Source organism: Oreochromis niloticus, linkage group LG4 (assembly GCF_001858045.2).
Source record: "Oreochromis niloticus isolate F11D_XX linkage group LG4, O_niloticus_UMD_NMBU, whole genome shotgun sequence".
Classification (NCBI taxonomy): domain Eukaryota; kingdom Metazoa; phylum Chordata; class Actinopteri; order Cichliformes; family Cichlidae; genus Oreochromis; species Oreochromis niloticus.
The window spans coordinates 11,670,729-11,689,963 of record NC_031969.2 but is presented as its reverse complement, the minus strand read 5'-3'; the positions used below and the strand labels follow the sequence as shown (position 1 = coordinate 11,689,963).

Genomic DNA, 19,235 nt, shown 5'->3' with positions numbered 1-19,235 from the left:
CTGAATAAAACACAATCTGCTGACCAGCAGCTCTTAAGTTGAGCTTCGCTGAAAGACATGAATCTCATTAGATTGTTGCAAGAAAACAAAAAATCATATTTCCATATTTGTCAAATTATTCATTCACAAATTATGCGCCACATCCAGTGATTGTAGAGGAATGATTTGAAAAGAAACAAATTGCTCGAAATGTTCTGACACAATGTGATGATGAGAGCATTATAACATATGCAAGTCTTTCACACACAGTTTTCATATCTCACATGAATGCTGTCACAGAAACAGATTTATTTTTAAAGCAGATGTGCTCAGAGAGCTTTTGGAGAAGATATAGAGGGCATTGTCAGAGGTCATAGGTTGTTCGTGTGTTGTGCAAGCTTTTAGGTACATAGTTACAGAGCGTAGATGATCAGCATCGCTGATGACAAAAAGCAGAGCACTCTAAAACTGTGCATGTGTGTGTGTGTGAGACAGAAATAAAGCAGTTACAAAACAGAGAAGAGCCTATGGGTCATCAAACAGAGTCTTAACTCAATACCTAGACATCGAGTGAGAGAGGAGGTTATTGCACCTCCGTCTGTGAAGGATGTGATACTTTGAAGTATTTTTCAGGGAAATGTGGCCGACGCTCATTGACGAGTGGATAGGGGATTGCTGCTGCTGCAGTCGGCCTTTGTTTCCCAGTCACTGAGCAGAATAATGAGATGAGATTGTCTCATTCTTGCTCTTTTTCTCTTCAGTTATTTTCCACAGTCACACCACATTTTGCTGGCCTCAGTTTTTGCCAGCTTAGTGTCCTAATTCTATGTGTTTAATATAAACTATCAACTTTTTCTTCATCCTTGAAAACAATAGTCAGCACCACGTGGCCTCTGCTGCAAGGAATCACTTAAATTACTTGATGGCTGCAATACAAATCTTGTAATGTTAAGTAAAGAAATTAAATATTTCTCTCTTTTTGAAAGCAACATTTTAGCTCCTAAAATTGCTGTTGACTGAACTGAGAAATAAATGTACCTTAGTTTAACAGCAGGCCCAGTTTTGGGAATTCTGTGTGAAAGTTTGGAGTCAGGTGTCTTATTTCAGCCTTACCAACAGACACATTATTACAGACAACTACTGTCTGTGTATATGCATATGTAGGCAAGACTACAGCCACTATGTATTATTCACATTTTCGACAATCTTGTAGTGTTACCCGAGACAGAATTACCTTTGCTGAACAAATGTTCAGACTTCACTTTGAACATTAGTTGTGTAAGTTTCCAAGGTTGGACTGGAGCTAGATTAGATCTAGTCCGAAGGGTTTAATTGTCTTCTGTTCGGCAAGTGATGACGCTAAAAGCTGCAGTTGTGAACCTGGCTTAGTTGTTCATTTAATGTTTTATCAATCTGCCTATTTGTTGCTAACAGGTAGCCTAACGTTGGACTATTGGTTATCCCAAGAATAAACAGTGTTGCCCTGACTCAAAGAGTGCAACACTGTTGAAGTTATTTTGTATGAATAGTGCATGTAGAGTGAAAGGTCTGCGTTTCTAATTTGCTTTTGTCTGGGGATTAGGTGACTGCGTAGCCAGATATGGCTAACAACAGAGCAGTGTGGCTGCCATGATGCCTAAAATCGCGTACATGCTGGAAGTCACACATGACTTCAAAGCTAATAGTTGATCAAGTTGCAGGGCTTCAGTTGCCTAGGTGACCCTCTAATATATTTACTTGAAGGTCATACGTCAATTAATGGTATTCTTCATTCTGATTGGTAGTCTCTTCAGTCACTCACTTGAAAGTTTATTGCAGGTCCCGCCCACGTCAATTCAAATCACTCCCAGTATATGCATCTAAACAACACAACAACCAATCACAGTAGATCCTCCCACCAGCTGATCCAATCTAGAACCAGCAGTGTGAGGCGGAATGAGGTTTGCCTCTGTGGAAGAGGCATTATTCCAAATGTTTTATAAGTAATAATCAGTTCAAATCTGCAGCCAGTGATGGCAAAATCATTTAATTCGTTTATTTTGATTTCCTAAACACTGAAAACTTGCATAATGATACCAGTCAATCCGTTGCCACATTTTTTAGTTACTTTAATCCACACATTAACTACTGCAATAACATCTGCGTTTACATGTCAATAAACAATGCATGCACATGTGCCAAGCTGCTGTTCCTCATCTTTGTCACAGTGTCCTTATCTGTCTGAAGTGATCACATGAAGAAGGTGCGTTTGTGCACGTTTGTGTGCGGGTTCGTGTTTGCATCTACACGTTTACACTTCCCTCCCTCAAGTGTGCATTTGCATTTGGATGAACAACATCCTGCGTGTGTACGAGTGTGCGATATGTTGGTTTATTCATGTATTTTCACAGGGCAAGCTTGAGGCGTGAACTAGATGCTTCACCCTGCTGCTGGCCACACTCTACTGTCACTCAGCCAGTCTCTGTCGTGTGTGCACGCGTATGTTACAGCTTTGGTTTTATAATGTGAACCAGCTGAGTTACCATTCCACTACAAGTACAAGTACATCATCATTACTGGTTTTACCAGTCTCACACTGCTGAGTTATGATCAGTATTTCCAGGAAGGACCTGCCAGTATTATACTGGTTGAACTCACCCATTGCACACAGCGCGCTTGCTGTCTTCTTTAATTTAACTGACTTTTATGTTTTGTCTCTGTACATCCAGCATGCATATTGATGGGTTTTCCACTGGTTTTTGCTGTATATTTGGACAAGTTATGTGTGTATTATTGATGACAGCGCAAACCAACCCAAGCTTTGCTATCAGCCTTGTGTGCGCATCTGTGCACCTTGCTTCTAATCTCCTGCTCGGCAGTGACAGCTTCTCGGCATAATGTGTCTAATATTTAGCTGCAGAGACCAAAATGAAAGTTTAAACTGGATGATGCTATGGTGCATGAAAGAGCCTTGCTAACATTGTTTTCCTCAAAAACTCAATAGAAGAAAGTAGCTTCTTCAATTTCTGTTGCAGCTCTGATTTATGCATCATGGTGGTGAGGATATTGTGGTAATTTTTTTCATTTTTTTTAGCCAATTTTCTTCTCTTGTGTAAGTGCCTGCAGTATGTTTCCAACATTAAATCCTTGTAATATCAAACTGGTAGAACAATATCTGAGAACGGGTGATTATTTAAATCATGGTGGTGGGCTCATATGTTCATAATATTTACATCACAGCTGCTGTAATCTGGTGTAACAGGGTAAATTTAGACTCTACCACAGCACTCAAACATGATTCATAACTCAGAATATCTGGATAAGAGTCAGACTCATACAAAACCTCCCATTATTTTTAAGAGTTACTTGATCTACTACCGTACACATTTGGCTTTGATGACCTTTGTACAGTAAGTCTGTGTTCTGCAAGTGACTTGTTATGTGCCCACCAGTAGCTGCATCCATGAGTAAGCATGCAAACATACAGCTGTAAACATGTATGCATGTAGTCAGGGTAGGTATGTGTTACTCACCCACAGCCTTGAGTGAGGCGTACTTGTTGAAGCCAATTCCCAGGTTGTTGTGAGGGTGAGACAAAGCCATGGCTGGACCCAGAGGAGATAAAGCTGCATTGTTTAAATGGTTGTGATCTATGAAAGACAGAGAGAGAAGCAAATATCAAACAAATATCTAAAAGTTGATCAAAGAAAATGCTAATTGGGAGAATATTCTCAAGAGGAATAAGAGCTTTAAACCATACAAAGAGAGAAAAGCAGCTCTCCTCTCTATAACGCTGGCCTTATTTGGCTGACATTGTTTTTTATGAATGGATGGGGATGATTTTTAAATGTTTTTTTGTGTTTCCATTTCCAGAAAGTGATGCAAAAGCTCTTTAAGCTCTTTAGTCGGGAATGCAAGAACTGATTAGCTGCGGGCATGATTTGTGCATTTCTTTCAGCCCACATTACAAAATGTCCTTTTTCTGCTCAAAATAACAAATATATTCAAAAAGCTGTTTTTTAATTTTATTTATTTTTTGTTATTTTTACATCTGCCGGTTAACCACAAGACACGAGAAAACCTACTTATCATAGGCCTCCTGTTTGAGTGAAAACAAGGACAGCTGACAAGGAAATTGAGCACTCAAAACTCAAGCTGAATTACACAAACACACCTTGCAGAAAAGTTGACAGATTTGTTTACAGCGCTGAAAGTCGTATGAACTTGCACATTCACAGCTGCATCGCTATCGGCTAACTGAAAAGGCCCGCTCACAGTCCTGCAGGCGTACAGCTAAGCATTCAACTGTAACTTGACAGCTACTCAGCTGAGACACTCATCACCCAACCACAACCTCCATTTTATTTATTTTGGTATTTTTTATGACGATTGAATGGTCGTGTATATTTTCATTTAACCCTTATGGCTGCTTCAAATTTTCACCCTTTCAACACGCACAAAATCTGCCATAAAAAATCATTTTTTTCTTCTTTTTTTACTTAATCAACTTGAGCCCTTATAAAATGATCAAAACATTCAGGATTTTAACTCTTTAAATGCAAGTTTAATTACTCATTATTTTAAAAAACAACAAAACAGAAAAAATGATTTCCCATATTATAAATAGTCGGGGGATGGGGCATCGGTGGGGATTAGAGTCTTGGACATGTCAAATATCAGCAAAAACTGATTTGATTGAATTAGTATTTTTTTGTGTAGTGCCAGATACTCCCTCCTGACACCTTCATGGCCAGAAGTGCCTCATTCACTTCCACTGAAACCACATGTTTTAATCTCTAGACAACTGCAGTATAAACCATTCGTCTTATTAGTCTTATCCCCCTTTGCATTATGGGAGTGCAAGGAGGGAAGTGGAGGAGAAAAGATCAGCAGCATAATTAAGAGATGGTTCAGCATCACCTGATCTTGCTCTAACTATAAACTTTATAAAAAAAAACCCCAAAAATGTTGTGAACCACAATTAAACCACCAATCAGAGCCCTCTGTTAGGATAATATAATACTATTAGGTCTTTAAGATATGTTGGCACCTGATTATTCAAGACCTCGTATATGAGAAGGATTTTTAAATTCAATTCTGGATTTAGCAGGAAGCCACTAAAGAGAAGCTAAGATGAGAGAAATATGATCTCCCAGGTCCCTGTTGTACTCTTGCTGCAGCATTTTAGATTAACTTCTCAGGGAGCTTTTAGAAATGGCTGATAGCAAGAAATTACAATACTTCAGCCTGTAAGTAACAAAGGCACAAACTAGTAATTTGGCATCACTCTGAGACTCTTTCTAATTATAGTGATGCTACACAGAAGAAAGGATGCAGTCCATGATATGTGCATGTTGAAGGACATATTCTGGTCATTTCTCACAGTTTCACTGGAGGCCAAGCTAATGGCATCCAGGGTAAATATTGTTTAGATATCATGTTTCGTATGATTTTACAGCCACGTACAATAACCTGAATAAGTCTGAATTTAAAGGTAGAAAATTGACTTCTTGTTTTATGTTGAAGGTTAGTTTCTCATGTGGTTTTTGGTGTTTTTGCTTCCTGTGTTAGTGTCTGATTGAATCCACCTGTACCTTGTGACCCTCATCTCTCCAGTGTTCACTCTGTCACTATTCATTCTATATCAGGTCTTTGTCATTAATTCCTCCTGTTCCCGAGTTATCCTGGGTTTTAAAAATGACATTTCTTGTTATTAAAAAATAATCTTAGAGGAAAATGAGTTACAGAATCCCAACTCTAATCACCAAAAGTACTTGTTTCTGCAATTAATCACTGGAATCAATCGAATACATTGATTCAAGCAACTGCACTCATCTTTGACAATAACAACACAGCGTCTCAAAGACTCTGCAAGCCTTCTGGAGAAACAAGGTCAGGCCAGGATTACCTCCCTTCTTCGAAAGGGTCATCTTTCCAGAAGTACAAAACTTAGCTAAAACTGTTTCCCGAAGAGGATGACGCACACACACACGCACACACACACCTGACTCCCGCATCCACCAGCCCCACAATAGCTGAAACGCATCAATGGGAATCAAGCGAGGGGGAAACAGGAGAGCGAGCCGGAGAGCGCGGGAGACGCAGGGAGAGAAACCAGAGAGCGAGGGATGTGACACCAGCGCTGACTGATTGAATTAGAAATAGATCTTCACTTCCCCTTGTAATTGATATGCAGTAATGACACGCTGTGTAGCACGGAGTGCAGGGAAGCCCAGTCGTGTGTATGCGTGTGTAGCTGTGTGTGTATGTAAAATGTCTTGTGTGAACCACATATGCCGCCTCTCTCATCACTCATTCGCCTACCTAGAGTTAAAAGGAGCGCAGCCATCAATCAACCGATAAACAAATACCCACCTACAGTTAAAACTCCTTTACTTATTTAATTTATGCAGGAATTGTGAGCGATTGCACAACATTCAAAGCAATAGCTCCTGCTCTTTAAGTGCCCTACATTTGGATCCCTTGTTCTCAAGCACTCCTTTTGTGAACCAACAACAGTGGAAATAATGAGAGGGTCAGACAGAAAGACAGGGAGTTGAAGGCAGACACAGCTAATTGATGGAAAGATCCCTGGCCACTCTCCAGTTTGACCACAGGGCTGTTCCCGGCCACCAGAAAGAGAGTGAAAGAGTGAGACAAAGAGTTTTTTTTGAAAGATTTTGTTGTGTTACCCCTGCATAACATGTAACAGTGCGCATACTAGTTTTGTCCTTTTTCTGCTCAGTGAGTTTTTAGCATCCTCCTTCGGCAACGTTATGACAGACATGGTAATATACTGAGGCACAGGACAGAGCACGAAATGTGGGATACGGGTAAGACAAGTTTAGCTTAGCGTTAGTGTTAGTATTCTCAAATAGTTTTTGATACATGTGTTTATATTTAGAGCGAGATTTATGAACATGTTCGTCCTTAGAGATGGTGAATAGCTGCTGCCCTGACTGGAGTGAAAAGCCATTTGCCCTTCAGTGATAAGGAAGGGCACGAAAACAACATGTCGCACATTACAAATGACATTTCAAAAAGCACTTCAGGAGCGTTGCCATTGCTTAACTATTAGACCCATATACAGAGTTTATACAGTTTTTCAGTGTATCTGCATCCGTGCAATGCAGTGGATTTCTTTCCTTTCTTTTTTTCTCTCTTGCACATTTTTCACCAAAAGAAACAGTGAAGATAAGTAATAAGTAATAGTGAGCAAAAGCAAAAGCAGCGGAGCCTTTTAAAGGCTGTAAAAGCCGGGTCCATATTATCCACAGTGCCACACCTTTTCTATCACGCCTCCAGTTTTATGTCATAACTTTAACAATATGTTAAAACCCAAAGCCAAACAGTGTCACACTGCTATAGTAAAAATCTGCTTGTAATAAAAGGGTTTACAGAAGTGGTCTATAAATAAACATTATTAGCCCTATTAAAATGATTAAAGCGAATCTAACATTGTAGCTTAACTCACTTTGGATTAGCTGTGTCCTCATTTTAAGCATTGCTTCATTGTTGGCCTTTAGAATAATTGTTAATTAATTTTGCATCAGTCACAGATGCTTAATACCTTGCTAAAAGCAGGAGTTAAACTGGTTAATTGAACAGGAAGAAAAAATATGAGGGGGCAGTCGCAGGAGGGTGAACATCATTTTCAGTCTGACAATCACTGGTAATTTTTTAAAACCCAGCCTTGGAAATCAAGGTTGTCGACATTTACATAGCACACAGGAAGCAGCACAGTAAAAAAGACAAAAAAACAAACAAAGAAAAGTATCTAATGCTTGTTTTATGCTACTCTTGTTATGTCTGTTCATGCTATTGTGCAGCCCTCAAACAACCTAACTCACAGCTCAGCTGTGGGTAAGTTTGTGGGTAATGCTGATTGGCTGACAAAAAGGGGAGGGCGTGACAGGCAGCATGAAAAGTACAGTCAGTGGCTGCAAAATATAGCAGATGTTCTACTGGCTAACTAGACTTTAGGTGCTAAAATAATCATGTGACATAGCAAAAGCTCATGCTTTAGCTAGCTGCATCCACTTTGATGTAGTTTCCACCCTCAGTTGCATAACTTGCTGCCCAAAAAGATTTCTCGCATGATGTTGTGCCCACATTGTCCGATCGCCACGTATATGAGTTGTTGTGAGGGAAAAATATGTATTTCCTGAGTTGTTAACTAAGTGAAACTATTCGCAGAGGTCGTTGCTCCCAAATCCTTGTTGTGAGTTGTTTACATTGAAGACAACAACTGTTGTCTGCTAACACCCAGTAACAAACCACAGAGTGGCAGCGAAACTTGAAAAACTGCAACACCTTCAGAGTAAAAACTCCCACGACTGCTCGATAACCGGTCAGCAAATACCCGTTTTTTTTCAATAATTGGTGGTTACCAGGCGATCACCAACTGGTCTCTATGGTCTCTTTTGTCCTATTTTGTTTTACTTTTAAGAAAAATTACGCATTTTGTATTTTTTCAGTCGTTTTTTAATATTTTCTATCCTGTAATATGCACGGCATGTTGGTTGTTCTAAAATGTGCTTGATAAATAAACTTGAATTGATTTCATCAGCTGTTTGATTTGATCAAACATGTTGTCAACATGTAGTGCAGCTCGGTTCTCTGAGCACATAACTCCTTACAGATCCTCCTTCACATGTTTTCTTTGAGTTCATGTTTTTTCCACAGAGGTAAAGAAAGAGGTTTTAGGAGAAGTCACAGGAGGATTTCCTTTTTTTTGACTATTCATCTGCAACCCCCGTGTTCTCCCTTTCTCTTGGTGTTTGTTTGTGTTCTTCCTGTTAGGTTATGTGGCCCTAGGGCATATTTCTTGTTTTTTCTCAGTCACTGCATTTTAAAAATATTTTTTGGACATCACTTGCTCCATCCAGTTCCTGGGATCCACCTGACACACTTTTAAACTGAGTTGCTTTTGAGGGTTTTTTCCCTCTCTCTCTGTAACCTGTCTGCTTCTGTAAGTGTCCTATGTTTGCATCATCCCTCTTTATTCACCTTTTTTCAAACAAAAATATTTCTGCTATCCTTTCATTTTCACATTTATGAAATATCAGGTTTCTAGTCTGTTTTCATTAATGATTTAGGAAATGTTACCCCTCAGCCGTGGCGATACGATTCATACCTCCGCAAAAAAAAGTGTGAGAGAGATTGAAAAGGAACAAATTATTTCCTGCAGTTTGTATTCGTGAATAAATTCTCTCTGAATGTCCCACATTTCCTCTGCATGTGTGTTCACGAGGCTGCGCGCGGTTTTTGATGTACTGTAGTATGGAGGCCTCGGAGGAAAAGCGCTGATAAGAATTCAAATTTATGTTTATTAAATGGAAGCAGAGAAGAAAATGAGGACTTTACCATACATGAATGTAATTCACAATGTGTAGAGGCGAAAACTGAAAGTGACGAAATGTTTGTGGACCTGTGTGTGTGTGTGTGTGTGTGTGTGTCCAATACCTTTGTGAGCAGCTACAGCAAATAATGTCTGTTTGGCATGTGCACGCTTCCCTCCAGCGTGTATTTGTTTTGATTTGTATGTGTGTACTTTGAAGCATACCTTGTTTGTGTTTGTGACTAGAGTGTGTGTGTGCAGCCAGGCAGGCAGGCAGGAGAGCACCGCTGGGTGATGGCCTAATTCAGCAGGGCTCAACATCAAAGAGGTTGACTGCTGCAAGGGCTTCAGCCAGTCTTACTCTGAAATGACTACTGTCACACACACACACACACACAGCTAATGAGAGATAGAGAGCGAGAGAGGGAGGGAGGAAGAAAGGGGAATAAATGTAAGAACAGCAGAGTGGGATGGAGAGAGACGAGGAGAGCTCAGTGTTGTTTAATGGCAAAGACTCGTCATGAAACAGCAGCCGTTGTCTCAACTTCAACCTTTATATCATAACTTGAAAATACAATGTGTATAAATATATTTATGTTAAATTTATTGTCTGATGTTTCACAGTGCAGAACACTAGCAGGGCGCAGTTTGAGTGATGTGCAGGGTGATATAAGATCATCTGTGGAACTGTAGAGCACTCTGGATGTGTTTGTGGTTGTTTCATTTTATGTGAGAGAAGGAAAAGACAAAAATGAGGATTCAGAGGTAGGACAGGGCGGAGCAGGCTCAAAGTTTTGTCTCTTATACTTTGTGTACAGCACATGTTTCTAATGTAACGCACCAGCTGTTCAAGGGACTTGTTTGTATGTATGCTGATGTGCATATTAGTTTATTAGAGCAGAAGGCACAGAATCATATATGTGGCCTCACATACTGTAGGCCACCTGGATCAGTGGCCTTCTGTCAGGACAAAGACGGTGAGCAGTGATTGCTTAATGAAATCTGAAAATAAACATCAATTAAAACTAAGGTGAATGCGATTCCTCTCTTTCATCTCAAACAGCGGTGTGTCATTAAGGCTGTTTCCAAGTGTTACTGCCACCTTGTGGTCATGAAAGATGGCTGTTGTCACAGGACAACAGTGCACACTTTACTTTGATTCCACTGAAATCTATAGTGTGTCTCGTGTACATGATCGTGTCTTGTTAATGACCGGATAAACCTCTGGTGTTTGATGGGAAACTCAAGGAAGTTTAGCATGGCAGACAAGATGCTGCTGGCTTCACTCTGCTAACATCAGTTGTGATCTGCACATTTGCAGAATGTTTTCATGGTGTTTGATTCATTTTTTGATTTATTGTTTTTAGTTCAAAGGAATATCCCAACTGCAATTTTTTTTTAATTCTTTGTGGCGTTAGTATTTTGTTCTATGTCTTTTGTCCTGTCACCCTTCCTTCACCCCAACAGGTTGGGGCGACGGCTGGCCGTCACTGGTTCTGGTTCTGCTGGAGGTTTCTTCCTGTTAAAAGGGAGTTTTTCCTTCTCACTGTCACCAACAAGTTTACTCATACAGGGCTGAGTGATGGTTGGGGTTTCTCTGTATTATTGTAGGGTCTTGACCTTTTAATATAAAGCGCCTTGAGGTGACTGTTGCTGTGATTTGGAGCTATATAAATATAACTGAATTGAATTGAGCTGAAATTCTATGAGTGTGAGAAGAGAACCAGGCCTGTAATTTGTGAGGTGGTATTTGTCACCAGGTTTGAGTGTTGCTGTTTTCATGCTGTCAGGAAATTGTCCAGTTTGGTGTGATAAGTTGAAGTTTTGAGTTAGTGGTTTGGAAATACCTGAAATACACATTTTACAGTTTTTACATCTGTGTCATTACAGTCACTTGATGTTTTCTTTTTACATTTATTAACACCATCTATAACTTCTTTATATTTATCTATAATACTGTTAAACCGCTCATCAGTGTGACAGCTAGTGGTGCTGAGGAAAAAGCTGTTATCAGTGTGATTTTCCAGTTCATGTGGATGATGTTCAGTGTAATGCAAAGTGCTCAGCTCTAGATCATATTGTACAGCAAACTTTTGTAGATTGTAGATTGGTCATTATAAGTCTATAAGTTTTTTTGTTGTTGTAATCAGTTTCAACATATGAAATTTCCCCCTCGCTGTCGCAGCTATCAGCTCCAGATTAAACTCTGCATCAGCTCCTTCCTTTTCCTTCTTTTGCATCTGTGAAGTCCTCATTTATATAGATTTTTGTTCCAGTGAGTGACTCAGCCCGCTGTATGAGTTTAACTGTTTATCTGTATAATTATGTGCACTGTCCTTCTTGAGCTCCTGCTGCAGTTGTAGCTTTTTAGACAGAAGTTTTCTCATTTTTTCCCCTTTTTTGAGCCACGTCTCTCTCAATCCACAGATCCTTCCAAACACAGACTGTCCCACACATCGAAATCATCAGTTGTTGTTTTCAGTTTGTTTGGGAATTTCCCTATTTTATGTCATCCACCTGCTTTTGTCTGAAGGCTTGTTTTAAGGTAATCTGATCATCTGCTTATATTTTAAAAGAAAAGTTCATTGTTGTTTGAGAAATATTTTCTCTGACATAGAAGTAAGAAGATGTATGCCATGACTGCAGACTTATGTTAAGGGCATAAATTCGACCAAACAGCGCCTATAAAGTTTACATATCAATGTTTAATCAGTACCAAAATATGTAGAAACTAATTTCTTGTTTTATAAGTGGGTAATGTGGGTTATGTGCCGAACATCTGGTGGTGGTATTTCATTTTATTGCTATGCTAAGCTAACCATTTGCCTCCCATGGTGTCCTATTCAAATTTAACATATTTAATTGTGCTGCCAAAACTTAACCTTTTACATATACTGTGAACAGCAGAAAAAATATTTCATGGTATTTACAGTCTTCTTCAGTAACTCTAGGCAAGAATAGGTTAGATAACTGGATGCTGTTTACATGTTAAAGCTTTGAGTGGGTACCATGTGTGCAGCATATGGGCCTCCTTCATTAATATAATTTCCTGTCTCAGTGTGTTGTAAAAAATACACTCAAGCATTACTTTGTTGTTGCTTAGCAAAGCTTTCTGCGTGTCCTCTCTTTCTTCCTCTGATTCTCAAAGTCTCTGACACTTTTATCTTTTTTTTAATCTTTTTCTGTCACTTTTCCTCTGTTACATTTCTTTTCAGGCGCCTCTTTCTACTTCTGCACCTGCCTCTTCCCGCCTATCCTTCCTCCTTCCTTCCTCATATACCTTCTTTTCGCCGTAACCCTGTCTTGTCTAACTCTTTTGTTGTGACGGTAGGCCATCTGTTGCGATGGAACGAAGCAGCGAAACCAATATGTGAGAAAGACTCATCTACCTCTATGTTTTCTTTTTGATTTTCCTGCCTCTTTTTCTCTGCCGTAAGTTTTAGTGAAGTGGGTGCTCAGTGTTTCTCTTCATTTCACGTCAGTGAATATTCAATGATGAAATAATTTTTGCCTCACTGACCTGCTGACTGTCCAGTGGCCATACTTCTAAATTGTGGTAATACTAAGAGGAATGTGAAGAGAGACTGATGAATGACTAGAAGTACCCGCGCCCTGCTTTGCTCAGCAAATCACTGCTTTTCTCTTACATTTTTTTGTACTTGTTGTACTTTTATTCTTGTTCCTCTGTGTTAAATAGAGTAAATGGAGTCATTTCAGCACACTAATATCAATGTTGAAGTCTCTTCAAAAACTGCTCCGCACACCAACTCACCCCCCCCCCCCCCCCCCCCTACCCCTCACACTCTATTTGCAGGATAAATGAGGGCTTATCCCAGGATAACACCATTATTTTCTGCCTTTAGCACAGACAATGAATGTGCTGAACGTTGCTGCTCATTGCTTTACATAATGCAGTGAACACATCTATGCATAACACACACACACACACACACACACACAGACATGCTCATGCATGGACAGAATAAATAGAATTAACTATGGAAAGCATGTTGATGTAGTCCAAATAAATAGAGGTAGCTAAGTGAAAGAAGAAAGGATGAAAGGATGAAAGAAATGGAGGTAAATTAGAGGTGAGGTAAAGATTATCTAATGTGTGTTGACAAATGATGATGTCACATCACTTAAACAACACTTGAAATGCAGTCTTCAATCATGTAAGGTTCATTAAACCTACAAGAACACGTGTCAGCAGTTCACATCACTACTGTAACAGCTGCAGATGTCAGAAGTACTTTGATATATATATAACATGATAACTATAACACTTTTAATTCCAAATTAAATGCCTCTTACAAGATTTGATAGTGTCATCCAGCCTCAGTATGTGTTAATAGACCTCTCTGCACATGTCTTTTATCCTGTCTTCCTTCTCTCTCCCCAACCGGTCGCAGCAGATGGCCCCGCCCCTCCCTGAGCCTGGTTCTGCTGGAGGTTTCTTCCTATTAAAAGGGAGTTTTTCCTTCCCACTGTTGCCAAAGTGCTTGTTCATAGGGGGGTCATGTGATTGTTGGATTTTTCTCTGTATGTATTATTGTAGGGTCTATCTTACAATATAAAACGCCTTGAGGTGACTGTTGTTGTGATTTGGCGCTGTATAAATAAAAATTTAATTGAGCCTTTTGCAGTAAATGCTGCAAAAATGTAAGAAACCCCCCCAAAACATAAAGCCCAACAGAAGTTTTACATGCAGAATTCTGCAGATATAAAACATATTCACATAAAACAGACATGCAGAGCCAACACAGGCAAATAAGACTGATAATTAACAGGATAGAGCATTTCAAGTTTTTAATCACATTAAATCCAGTTCCCAGTCAGCCTTTATTCAAAAGCACTCCAAACTAAAAGCTGAGCCCAGAAAAGTCTTCCTCGTGTCAGCTGGTGCTGCAACCATCCACTTCCAGACATACTCACAGCAACACTGCTTTCCAAACAGCAGTATAGCAGAAATTATATAAGAAATGGCTGAATGTATGAAAAATGTATGAATCAAAGAACAAATCATGGCAACCAAAGCAACAGTAAATACGCAATCACAGTTTGACTGGTAGGTTTGAGATTCACCTCCAATGATTAACTTTCAGTTAGCTGAATACTGGGACAAAGAAGTCAGATCACCGATACTTCCCTCCAACGGCTTCCAGTCAAATTCAGAATCCACTTTAAAATTCTATTATTAACTTATGAAGCTCTACATGTACAGAAAAAAGCAAATAAAAAGACAGCAGGAATGAAAAAAGCTGGCGGAAGGTAAATGGGAACGATTGACAGGGAGAGGAAAGGAGAGATGAACAGATGGCAAACAGGATACAGGAAAGAGAACAGACGAGGGCTGTGAACGTCCCTCTTGGTTTGCAGCATCTCTCCCAGACTGTTTTTCAGCTGGACAGAGCCATTAAATATCCCACTGAGATCGGGATTTGTCTTTTCAGCACCATGGACAGCATCATTATCCATACAGAACAAGCCTCAATCTAACCCATCACTGCTTGACTTTGTTGGAGAGTTTTGGCAGTAAAGATCAGCACAGGGGGAAAGACACTGATTTAACTGAAGTCAGACTTCTCATCTAGTTTTGATTTAACTCCCCCCCCCCCCCCCCCCCCCAAACACACCCTTTCATTTTCCTTTTCCCTTCATTTACTCATGAAAACAGTCCAGATTTTCATTTTATGTAAATGTTATTAATTCAGTCTGGCTGGCTAACCTGTCAAGCAAAACATTAAAAGTTGTGCAGCAACAAAGGGGAAAACAGCTGAATATTAATTAAAAGCCTTTTATTAAAGCATTTATACTTTGCTTTTCCTTGCAGTTGCTGTGACGGTTTCTGGGCATGATAATTAGTGCAAGAGGGGGTATGTGTATTTTTTTTCCTTATTTTTTTTGTTGCATTTGTGCGTTATGTAACACTGAAACAAACAGTGAGAGTGAATCTCTTTATTCCATTATTTTTTATTCATTATCTACAAAGAAGCGCTTCAACTCAAGCGTCTGAAGTCCGACTACTCCCCCCCAGCCCCTTCACGCCCAAAGTCACCATGACTCATTTTTGCTCTCCCTCACGCCTTCTCTCTCTCTCTAATTGTTCTTCAAGGAACAACAAACCAAACCCCCTTGTCACCACTTCTTAACTTCAGAAGATTCAATTATTCAGAAGAGGTAATTGTACTGAACTGTTATCTAAAACTAAGTTGACTACCCACAGAAATGTGATGTTGTAGCCTTATTCTCTCATCTTATGTCTGCGTTTATAAAATATGATTCATGTGTGTGCGCCAGTATAAGTGTGTTGCATAATCACCTGCAGCTTCTTCGGCAGAAATTAAGAGAGGTAGACAAACCCTTGTTATGCAACAGGGCTCACAATTTGGGTCTCATACAGAGAGATAATTTCCCAGTTTCAGTCTTTTAAAAATATATTGCAGGACAGAGGTTGTTCAGCATCCTTTCTGACTTTATGTTGATTAATGAAAGACAAGCATTCGACAACCTAGCTCACTCCTTTGTAACTTAAAGACATACTTTAAATATGACTCCCAAAATCAGGTCATCTTTGTCTCAAAAGTGAGACTGACTGTGAGTCTTTAGGCGACTTTTTAGCATTTTAATAGTGCCCCAAAGAGCTTGAATGTAGCATGGCAGCTGTTGCCAGACTGGCTGGTCTCAGTATTTTAAAACTGCTGGGATTTTCCCACATAACCACAGGGTTTACAGAGAATGGTCCAAAAAAGAGAAAATATCCACTGAGCAGCAGTTTTCTAAAAATGCTTTTTTGTTTTTGGGAGAACGATAGAGTGCTTTGACCCGATAGGAACTCAACAGTAACTTGAATAACCACTTGTTACAACCAAGGTATGCTGAAGGTCATCTCTGAACGCACATGTTGAACCTTAAAGAAGATGTGCAGTAGCAGCAAAGGACCACACTGGGTGCACTACTGCTGTCAGCTACCAAAAGGAAATTGGAAAAATAAAATGTTCATCTCAATAATAGCAAGATTTAACTACTGAAGGGGCCAGTATAGGCAAAAGGTAATACTTATTACTAGTGGTGCAACGGATCAAAAATCTCACGGTTCGGATTGGATCACGGTTTTAAGTCACGGATCGGATCAATTTTCGGATCAGCAAAAAACAGAAAAAAAGACTAAATTTTAACATTTACTTATTTACTTATTGAAGTATTTTTTGCCTATTAAAAACATTCAACTCAAGACTCATTACTATATATACATATTATTATTATTATTATTATTATTATTAGATAAAAACAAATTAAGGTGCAGTATAGGGCAGTACAGGGCTTTGTATCTAATACTCCGCTGTGATATAACGAGCGGTCACGGTCATGTAGCTTTCCGTTGCCCTGGAGGTCCACCCATTTGTGGTTGGGCAACAGAAGATGCCTGGGACAGTTCAGCCATAACTTCAAACTTTTCCTGCTCATACATGCCTGGGTTCTTGTCACTGAAGTGGACGTGCAACGGGATATCATAGCGTGGCTCAAGCACGTTCATCATAGTTTAAACCCCTTGTTTTGCACAAGGGAATACGGCCTCCCGTCTGCAGCTAAACACCCCAGTAGCTTTTGTAATAGCTTTAGCCCGATCAGAATGGGGAGCAAAGGGCTGCTTAAATGCCGCAAACTCCTCTGCTCCTCCCCTTGGACCACTAGCGCTGGCCATAACTATCGCTTGACAGACTGACCACGCGCACCATACACACACTTTTTTTCCTTCTTTTTCAAATCTTCAGATCACGTGCGTCCCGAACCGTGGAGTGGGATGGATTCGGATTACGGATCAACCGTGATCCATTGCACCACTACTTATTACCACTGCAAAGGTACATGATGTGTACATGCTACACTAACTAGTGTGGAGGACAAAGTCCGGCTGGGGAAAATCATTCATTTAACTGTAAATATAACTTGTGTTTTCTTCTCGAGTCAAAAATCAGGACTTTATAAACCTTAAGATACTTTCTATCACTTCATTATCAACAATTCCACACAGGACAAAGATGTTAAAGTCATCATAAAGTAATGAATTACAAATAACCAGTCTAACAGATCTGCATATATGGAAGTACGCTGCATGCTCCCACTTTAAACTCAGGGATCTCTAAAGTATTGAAAGACTTGTTATTGTTACACATGCTGTTCTTCTTGCTTAGCATCTTTCAATCTACTGTCAATAAGGTTGCACGATTGCCACATTGCAGCTATACTTCACGAGGCCGCCATAAACCAAAAAAAGGCATACAGATTGCAATGCTACTGCATTTGTTGTGGTGCTTTCCTTTCTTTTTGTGCTTTCCTGTTACTTGTTTTTTCCTCCTTACTGCTTCCATGTACAGTGCTCCTCGGGGAGGATCCTTATAAGACCACCTGGGTTTCTCTCCTCTTCACCTCAGATGTGTTACTTTCAGCTGTTTTTATGTCCTATTTAGCACTGGCTTCCTCCTCGTTGACCTGAGTTTGTAGTTCAGTTGCATCTTGGGGCTGAATCCTTGCACACCTGCTTGCAGGTCTAGTGTAAATTTATTTTTTGTGTTTCTTTTTGATTAAAATAATATAAAGATCAACTCTCTCATATATAAATACTATTTGATTTAACCTTCCTACAATAAGAGAACCTGAAAGCATCTTCAACAGTCAGAGTTTTATTAGAGAAGGGATGTCAAACTCACTGTACATGGTGGGGCACATAACCCCCAGCATGTAAAATGCACCCAGTCCAGTCCCTTTCTTTCAGCATAAAGAAGTTTAACTACACATTTAAAAAAAAGAAAAAGATGGGGAGCAGCATTTCTTAGTTTTCTACATGATAAAGAAATGCTGCTGTAGAAAATGAAAGAAAAGTGTCAGCATGATTTAAAGAGTAAGAAATAAATGTGTGAAATTACAGAAAAATATCCTTTTTTTTAAAATTGTAAACCCACAATGCATCTGTCCAGTGGGCCAGATTGGAGTCTTTGCCAGGCCAATTCTGGCCCCCAGGCCTTATGTTTCACACCGCTTTATTAGAGTATCCTGCGTCTGCACTTACAGAGTAATAACACAGAGCACAGAGTGTCTCTGAACTCATAATTTTCCAGAAACACAAGTAACAAGAGCGCCAATGGTAATTTTGACTTAATTGTCACTGTTGTTAAAAAGGATCTGCTTTGTAATTTACTGTTCTGTCATATTTTGTCCAGCAATATAAATCACAACCAATGCCAGCGTGGATACGAGAGACTTAGTGCATTTCAACTTGTCCATGGCAGCCAGGGGCTAATGTTGTAGCAATAAAAAGAGGGGAGGAACAAAATTAATTAGGACATATAGTCAATAAATTGAATGTTTTTTTAGTTTTTTTTACAGGTTTTACTCACCATGGGGGAAGCACATCTATGAGTGATTTAAATGCTCGCAGGTTTGGTTTGCTAGCTGCAGGCTGGAAATTGTTATTGTTATTACAGACATGCGTGACCAGTCTGGATTTAAAATGCAACGCTGAGGTTTGAGAGATTAATAAAAGAAAAAGAAGTATCATTAGTGACCACAGTAGGCTCATTTTAAATACTTGTGAGATCATCAGGCTCGATTTAAAGAATGCTTTTCTTTTCTTGGTTATTTAGCATAAAAAGCAACTATCAAGGTCAGTGAGAAGACTCATTGAAAGGTCCTGCGCATCACACGTGGACTTCATTATTTATGTATGCATCCAGACAGGAAGAAAGGGCATGGGCTATGCATATTAGTTTCTCTATGAAATATTACCGAACAGACCTTTGATGCAGCCAAAGGAAGGCAATAAAGAGATACACAGGAAAAGAGGGAGCGCTAAGAGACAGCGAGAGCATGGAGAAGAGGGAGTAAAAGAAAGTGATATGATGTTTAATAAGTTTGCTGCTCAGCTTAAATAAAGTGC

At 39.5% G+C, this 19,235-nt stretch overlaps 1 protein-coding gene across 1 annotated transcript in view; it reads right to left on the bottom strand.

Annotated features, from left to right (window-relative positions):
- Window positions 1-19,235, bottom strand: part of LOC100707122 (protein shisa-8) — a 115,250-nt gene that overhangs the window by 15,948 nt on the left and 80,067 nt on the right. The window contains exon 4 of the mRNA XM_005459451.3: window positions 3,492-3,608. Coding sequence (XP_005459508.2) covers window positions 3,492-3,608 — 117 coding nt within the window. The remainder of the gene's footprint in view (window positions 1-3,491; window positions 3,609-19,235) is intronic.